General features: G+C 36.2%; 1 protein-coding gene across 1 annotated transcript; it reads left to right on the forward strand.

The window, feature by feature from the left end:
• Positions 1-5,356: 5,356 nt before the first annotated feature.
• On the forward strand, positions 5,357-6,319 carry LOC113904853 (olfactory receptor 10A2-like). Its single transcript, XM_027561940.1, has one exon. It carries the CDS (start codon positions 5,366-5,368, stop codon positions 6,317-6,319), a length of 954 nt encoding a protein of 317 aa, XP_027417741.1. The 5' UTR covers positions 5,357-5,365.
• Positions 6,320-8,710: the final 2,391 nt, after the last annotated feature.

Raw genomic sequence — 8,710 nt, forward strand, 5'->3', positions numbered from 1 at the left:
TCCTTAAATTCATGCTGTGTAAGTGAACCTTTCATTCACCTATCTATTAATGATCATTTTCAAAGTATCACTGTAATGATCAACATTGAACATACACGTAAAATCATTGCCTCCAATTCTTCTACCAGAGGAGTTCTTGAACCAAAATGTATGAACATTATAGGATCCTCACACAATTTGTGACAAACTGAGGCTAATTTGCATGGCCTCAAACAGAATAAGATATTGCTTACTAACCAACCCTTACTAGCACTATTATACTTTTCAATATTTCAAATTGAAAAGAAATTTAATTTCTATCTTAATTTTTAACTTTATTATTAGCAAAATAGAGTAATTTTCATATGCTTACTGGCCATTGGAACTTTTTGGTGGAATAAATCTTTGTGTCTTATAATCTTCTTTTAAGGAGATTGTGTCATTTTAAAAGGGATTTCTATAGCTTATTATATATTAGGTAGCCAAACACTTTTTATTATTTGTTGCCATTATTACAAATATTTTCCCAGCTTGTCAAAGTTTTCCCTTTTGTGTATGGGTTGTTTTGTGTTATAAGTGTCTTGTTCTTAATAATATTCAAGTATTTGTTCTTCAAATTTAAAAAAATACATTTTCACTGTGGATAATGTAAAAAATATAAAATGTGAAGAAGAAATTTAAAACTCTTGGAATTATACCACTAAGATGTTAATGAAGAAACAGAACTGAAGGCATTCTATATGTATTATGTAATATATATATAAAATTTCTATTTAAAATAAATGTTTTATATTAAATATACTATCTTGCAGCACACTTTATCAACTTAGCAAAAACTTACTGAATATTTTCTCATGTCATTTGTTATTCTTATAGCATATATTTTAATTACTTCATAGTATTCATAATATAGATGTGTAGATGTAAGTTTATTTCACAATCTATTTTTATATAGTTAGATTGTTCTTTATCATTTATTTGTTTTAATTACACTGTTATAAATAAAGCTGAGAGGAGCATCCTGGTATATAAAATTTGCAGTTCAAAAATTGCTAGTTCAAAGAATCTCTGATACATAGTGTAAAATCCACTTATTGTTTGGACCTATAGTGTTTGAATATTTATATTTCACATTTATCCAAAGTAAAGACCATGTTTAAAATTTTTTAAGAAAAAATGATCTCCTTTAAAAAATTGTACTTAATTTTTGTTGACTTTGAACTGTTTTTCTCTTCTGGCATTTGATTTCTGATGATGTGAACTGAATGATTATAGATTTACCTAGTTTTCCCTTGGGTAATTTGTAACAATATGTTGACATTTATCTTGTACACATTGTCTCCATTAAAATGTATCTTTTAATTTCTATGTTAAACTATTAGTGTTTAAAATTATTTGATTTTTATATGTTAAAATCAATGAATATTTTCTTTTCTGGATTCTGCTTTAGCATACATGCTGAGAAAGAACTTCAGAAAGCTAAAGTAAATAGTTACCTATATCTTCTTCAATTCAGTTAAAGCTTCATATTTACATTTAAGTCATTTTCCATGTTGGGTATATTTTATTGTGTTATTTAATGTAAGAATATAACATTTATTTTCCCCTCAAGTTGCCCCAGGGCTGTTTATATATGCATTGGTCCAGGGATTCATTCTGTTTCAGTTATGTGCCTAGAGTGATAGTCTTCAAAGCATGCACAAATAAACATAATAAAATATTGTAATTCTATGAGGAAATATAATAGCATATGGCAACATTATAACATGTTTAAACACCTGCTGATGTATATGATCCCCACCTTTCAGAATTTTATGTTTCTTTGATGAGTACTATCTAGGGTATTTAGTTATTTAGTTAATTAGTGGGAAGGAAAAGGAAAAGCCTGCCTACTCCATCTTATAGACACAGAACTTCCTGATTTATTTTTTTCCTTTGCAGTTGGGCCAGAGTTTTTGTTTGGTTGCAGTTTACAGAATTTGTTTTAATTTGTTGTTTTGTTTTAATCTTTTGCTGTGTTGGTTAGTGAATAGAATTATTCCCCATCCTCAAAATTTTTAAAAAATTCATATAAAGACAATGTCTGTGTGAATCTTTTATTTTTTTAATTTATTATTATTATTATTATTTTACTTTACAATACTGTATTGGTTTTGCCATACATCAACATGCATCTGCCACGGGTATACACGTGTTCCCCCTCCTGAATCCCCCTCCCACCTCCCACCTCATACCCTCTGGGTCATCCCAGTGCACAAGCCCCAAGCTTCCTGTATCCTGCATCCAACCTGGACTGGCGATTCATTTCTTATATGATATTATACATGTTTCAATGCCATTCTCCCAAATCATCTCCCTGCCCCCATCCCAGAGTCCAAAAGACTGTTCTATACACCTGTGTCTCTTCTGCTGTCTCACATACAGGGTTGTCGTTACGATCTTTCTAAATTCCATATATATGCGTTAAAATACTGTATTGGTGTTTTTCTTTCTGGCTTACTTCACTCTGTATAATAAGCTCCAGTTTCATCCACCTCATTAGAACTGATTCAAATGTATTCTTTTTAATGGCTGAGTAATACTCCATTGTGTATATGTACCACTGCTTTCTTATCCATCCATCTGCTGATGGACATCTAGGTTGCTTCCACGTTCTGGCTATTATAAACAGTGCTGCGATGAACATTGGGGTACACGTGTCTCTTTCAATTCTGGTTTCCTCGGTGTGTATGCCCAGCAGTGGGATTGCTGGCTTGTATGGCAGTTCTCTTACCAGTTTTTTAAGGAATCCCCACACTGTTCTCCATAGTGGCTGTACTAGTTTGCATTCCCACCAACAGTTTAAGAGGGTTCCCTTTTCTCCACATCCTCTCCAGCATTTATTGCTTGTAGACTTTTGGGTCGCAGCCATTCTGACTGGCGTGAAATGGTACCTCATTGTGGTTTTGATTTGCATTTCTCTGATAATGAGTGATGTTGAGCATCTTTTCATGTGTTTGTTAGCCATCTGTATGTCTTCTTTGGAGAAATGTCTGTTTAGTTCTTTGGCCCATTTTTTGATTGGGTCGTTTATTTTTCTGGAATTGAGCTGCAGGGGTTGCTTGTATATTCTTGAGATTAGTTGTTTGTCAGTTGCTTCATTTGCTATTATTTTCTCCCATTCTGAAGGCTGTCTTTTCACCTTGCTTATAGTTTCTTTTGTTGTGTAGAAGCTTTTAATTTTAATTAGATCCCATTTGTTTATTTTTGCTTTTATTTCCAATATTCTGGGAGGTGGGTCATAGAAGATCCTGCTGTGATGTATGTCGGAGAGTATTTTGCCTATGTTCTCCTCTAAGAGTTTTATAGTTTCTGGTCTTATGTTTAGATCTTTAATCCGTTTTGAGTTTATTTTTGTGTATGGTGTTAGAAAGTGTTCTAGTTTCATTCTTTTACAAGTGGTTGACCAGTTTTCCCAGCACCACTTGTTAAAGAGATTGTCTTTTCTCCATTGTATATTCTTGCCTCCTTTGTCAAAGATAAGGTGTCCATAGGTGCGTGGGTTTATCTCTGGGCTTTCTATTTTGTTCCATTGATCTATATTTCTGTCTTTGTGCCAGTACCATACTGTCTTGATGACTGTGGCTTTGTAGTAGAGCCTGAAGTCAGGCAGGTTGATTCCTCCAGTTTCATTCTTCTTTCTCAAGATTGCTTTGGCTATCGAGGTTTTTTGTATTTCCATACAAATTGTGAAATTATTTGTTCTAGCTCTATGAAAAATACCGTTGGTAGCTTGATAGGGATTGCATTGAATCTATAGATTGCTTTGGGTAGTATACTCATTTTCATTATATTGATTCTTCCGATCCATGAACATGGTATATTTCTCCTTCTATTAGTGTCCTCTTTGATTTCTTTCATCAGTGTTTTATAGTTTTCTATATATAGGTCTTTAGTTTCTTTAGGTAGAATTTGTTTGCATATAGGGATTCTTTCCGTTCAGAAAGTCATGTCTTCTTTTAGCTCAGAGATGTTTATTTTTCCTCTGGTACTTCTTTGAATATTCTTTGTCTTTTCTTCTTTGTTACATATTCTGGAATGCCTATTAAATTGATTTTATTTACCATATTTTACTTCATTATTCTTAATATTATTTTTGCCTCTTTATTATTCTTTCTCAATAATTTAGATATAAATTCTCTTGTGTTCTAACTCATTAATTCAGTTTTCTTAAGTTTCTAACACTGGACTCTATAATCTTTCAATTTTATTATCATGATTTCCCCCCAGGTAGTCTTTTCTAACTATATCCTTGTTTCTGTTTTACTTTGTGTCAACTTTAGTTTTTACTGCTCCTAATAATATTTTATTTCTGTTAGTAAATGTGTGTTTTTCTTACTATAGTTCTCTGTCCACATCTACTTCCTTTTCATTTATCCCAGTCTCTTGGCCCACATCATTTTCCAACTTTATCTCATAATGTCTTCATTAAAATTTAGTATTTTAGATTACCAAGATGACAAGAGAAGAAGAACCTCTTGATAACCAATTGCAAATTAGAAACAAATAATGTAAAATAAGGATCCAATTGAGTTTGGACACCTTGATGTTAGTGGTGTTGATTCTCCTCTATCTTCAATGTGATTTGGCAAAAATTCCAATTGTAATTCTTGTAACCATTAATGACATAATCCCCAGATCAAGTCAAAACTGTTCAATGAAGCATGGTTTAATAAAAATCAGAGTACCTCAGAATCCAACAAATGTAGTTTAGACTCCAGATTTGCCACTTCAATTGCTATTTATTAATTTCTCTGGGGTCAGTTTCCTCACCTGTAAAACGCACATGTACAAGGATAAAGCAGATGCATGTGTTAATACATACTAGCTCCTCATTCACCTCCCAAATTCTAACCAGGCAAAAAAAGATTTATGAAGAGGAGAAAATTAATTAGATGCATTGATCTGCATCATAATCATAAAGATACTTCTAAAGTTATGATAAATTCACATGTATGTGTTCTTTAATGAAATCATGAACATTGTGTTTGTTTCTCAAAAGTCTATGTGTTTTTAGGAATATCACTGCCTCCCAAAATAGACACTTTGGTGGCTCCTTCAGGAACGCATGGTTCTGATTAGGTATAAACTTTCCCTATATGTCAACGTACAAATAGAAACATATCAACTCTTCTGAAACCTGACCTAGAGCTATTTCAGAGCTCATGCTGTGGCCATTCTTCCTTGTGCTTTTATTCTCAGCTAACACAAGATAATTTCCCTTGCAACTGAGATCCTGATCTTGCCTCTTTCCCTGACACTGGATTTGTCTGAAAAACAAATCCAGAATCTGACTCTTCCAATCGAGAATCTCTATGACCACAGCTGGGGGTTCATTCCTATATTTATGGCTGAAGGAAACTGGACAAGAGTTAATGAGTTTATCCTCATCAGTTTCTCTTCCTTACCTACTGAAATACAGTCATTACTCTTCCTGACATTTCTATTCATCTACCTGGTCACTCTGCTGGGAAACAGCCTCATCATTCTGGTTACCTTGGCTGACCCCATGCTGCACAGCCCCATGTACTTCTTCCTCAGGAACTTGTCCTTCTTAGAGATTGGCTTCAACCTAGTCATTGTGCCCAAGATGCTGGGGACCCTGATTGCCCAGGACACAACCATCTCCTTTCTTGGCTGTGCCACTCAGATGTATTTCTTCTTCTTCTTTGGGGTTTCTGAATGCTCCCTCCTGGCCACCATGGCCTATGACCGCTATGTAGCCATCTGCAGTCCCTTGCACTACCCAGTTATCATGAACCCAAGGGCACGTGCCAAACTGGCAGTTATCTCTTGGTTTCCAGGCATTCCTGTAGCTACTGTGCAGACCACATGGCTCTTCAGCTTTCCATTCTGTGGTAGCAACAAGGTGAACCACTTCTTCTGTGACAGCCCACCTGTGCTGAGGCTGGTCTGTGCAGACACAGCACTGTTTGAGATCTATGCCATTATTGGAACCATTCTATTTGTCATGATTCCCTGCTTGCTGATCCTATGTTCCTACACTTGCATTGCTGCTGCCATCCTGAAGATTCCATCGGCTAAGGGGAAGCGTAAAGCCTTCTCTACCTGCTCCTCTCACCTGCTCATCGTCTCCCTTTTCTATGTATCTTTAAGCCTTGTCTACTTCCGTCCAAAGTCCAATAATTCTCCTGAAAGCAAGAAAGTGCTATCACTGTCCTACACTATTGTGACTCCCATGTTGAATCCCATCATCTACAGCCTGAGAAATAATGAGGTGAAGAATGCCCTTACCCGGACCTTCCACAAGGCCCTGGGCCTTAGAAACTGCATCCTATAAGCATTAACAAATAATACTGCTGCTACTGCTAAGTCACTTCAGTCGTGTCCAACTCTGTGCAACCCCATAGATGGCAGCCCACCAGGTTCCCCCATCCCTGGGATTCTCCAGGCAAGAACACTGGAGTGGGTTGTCATTTCCTTCTCCAGTGCATGAAAGTGAAAAGTAAAAGTGAAGTCGTTCAGTTGTGTCTGACTCTTCGCGACCCCATGGACTGCCGCCCACCAGGCTCCTCCATCCATGGGATTTTCCAGGCAAGAGTACTGGAGTGGGATGCCATCACCTTCTCCAAACAAATAATACTAAAGTTTATCAAATAAGGAACAATCAGTTTGATATTTAGAATCCCTCTGCCTATCTCCATTGTGATGAAACCCACTGCTGAAATGAATATTGGAAAGCTCAGTGAAGAGAAAACATCACAGAGGTGGTTTAGACCTATCACTACCACCTGGAAAATTCCTCTGCTTGTCCAATATAGACTACATTCTTTTCTTATTGTCAATTTAACACTTCTGTGGTCAAATAATTCAAGATATTCATATTCCTCTTTCCATACTTTTAACAGTATGAAACTGCTTATAATCCTGGCATAGGAACACACATAATAAAAAAGGGCAAAACCCATCGAAAATCACCATGTCAGTTTGTCTTCCTTTGGGAAAATCTGACTCTGCTCATCAGATAGGAAACTCTACTAGTCCCCCTCCCTCCCTCTCTCTATACTGAGAGAGATCAGAATAACTCTCCTTTCTTTAGTTTTCATGTACCTGAGGGAGTGTTAGTTCTTTTAGGCTCACTGGTTGTAGTATGGATATTGGAAAGTGGATCAATAATTCCCATACCTACACCTTTATAATGCTAGCAACCTCTTTATTCCTCGTTCTATTTATCCTAGGAAGAATGACCTGAGCTTCCATTGGCTCTCTAGATTTGGGGTGTCAGTGGTTATTTGTTTAAAAGTCACTTTTAATAATTAATTTTGTTTAGGTTCTTAACCTTGTTGAAGTAGTATCGTAAATTTCAATCATGATGCTGGTTTCATCAAAGGTTAAAATAGACCCAGCTAACTCCACCATAGTTCTTCTGCAACACAAAAGATTCCCCATTCTTTTTATAACTTCATAGTATTCTATTTTGTAGATATGCCATAATTTATCTGATGAGTCTTCTACAATTACAAACAATAGTTTTATGCGTAAACCTTTTTATATTTTTGCCAGTGTACCTGACATGTGGAAATCTGGAAGTTGGATTTATTGGCCAAAGTGTAAGTATATAGTGTTTCTATCTTGGCAAATTTCTCTCCAAACTTACTGTACTATTTTACACTCCCAACAGAAATTTATGATGGTTCTTTTCTCCCCAGAGCCACAACAATAATACTTGTCACCAATCATTTAGAATTTAGCTTATGTAATAGGTGAAAAAAATCATAATTTAATCTTAATTTGAGTGAATAAATTTTGAAGAATACAGAGGGAATAGATGAGTAAGTCAGAGGAAAGACGCACTTCATTAGACTTCTGAATTCGTGGTTTAGATGATTTGCAGTTGGTGATGTCTTAGTACTCTATTTTCTCCACTTGAAAGCTTCTTTTGACCTTCATTTTAACCAAATCCATTTTATATTTCAAGGTCTACTACAACTCCCCAAGCAGCCAAACTACTCCTTGCTCAGTCAGTTCAGTCGCTCAGTCGTGTCCAACTCCTTGCAACCCCATGGACTGCAGCACATCAGTCCTCCCTATCCATCACTAACTCCTGGAGTTGCTCAAACTCATGCCCATTGAGTTGGTGATGCCATCCAACCATCTCATCCTCTGTCATCCCCTTCCCCTCCTGCCTTCAATCTTTCCCATCATCAGGGTCTTTTCCAATGAGTCAGTTCTTTGCATTAGGTGAGCCAAGTATTGGAGCTTCGGCTTCAGCATCAGTCCTTCCAATGAACATTCAGGACTGATTTCCTTTACAATTGACTGGCTTGATCTCCTTGCAGTCCAAAGGACTCTCAAGAGTCTTCTCCAACACCACAGTTCAAAAGCATCAATTCTTCAATGCTCAGCTTTCTTTATGGTCTAACTCTCACAGCCATACATGACTATTGGAAAAACCATAGCTTTGACTATGTTTGACCTTTGTTTACAAAGTATTGTGTTTGCTTTTTAATATGCTGTCTAGGTTGGTCATAACTTTTCTTCCAAGGAGCAAGCATCTTATAATTTCATGGCTGCAGTCACCATCTGCAGTGATTTTGGAGCCCAAAAAGTAAAGTCTGTCACTCTTTCCATTGTTTTCCCACATATTTGCCATGAAGAGATGGGACCAGGTGACATGATCTTCATTCTTTGAATGTTGAGTGTTAAGCCAGCTTTTTCACTCTCCTCTTTC

This window comes from Bos indicus x Bos taurus, chromosome 15, assembly GCF_003369695.1.
Source record: "Bos indicus x Bos taurus breed Angus x Brahman F1 hybrid chromosome 15, Bos_hybrid_MaternalHap_v2.0, whole genome shotgun sequence".
NCBI classification, from domain to species: domain Eukaryota; kingdom Metazoa; phylum Chordata; class Mammalia; order Artiodactyla; family Bovidae; genus Bos; species Bos indicus x Bos taurus.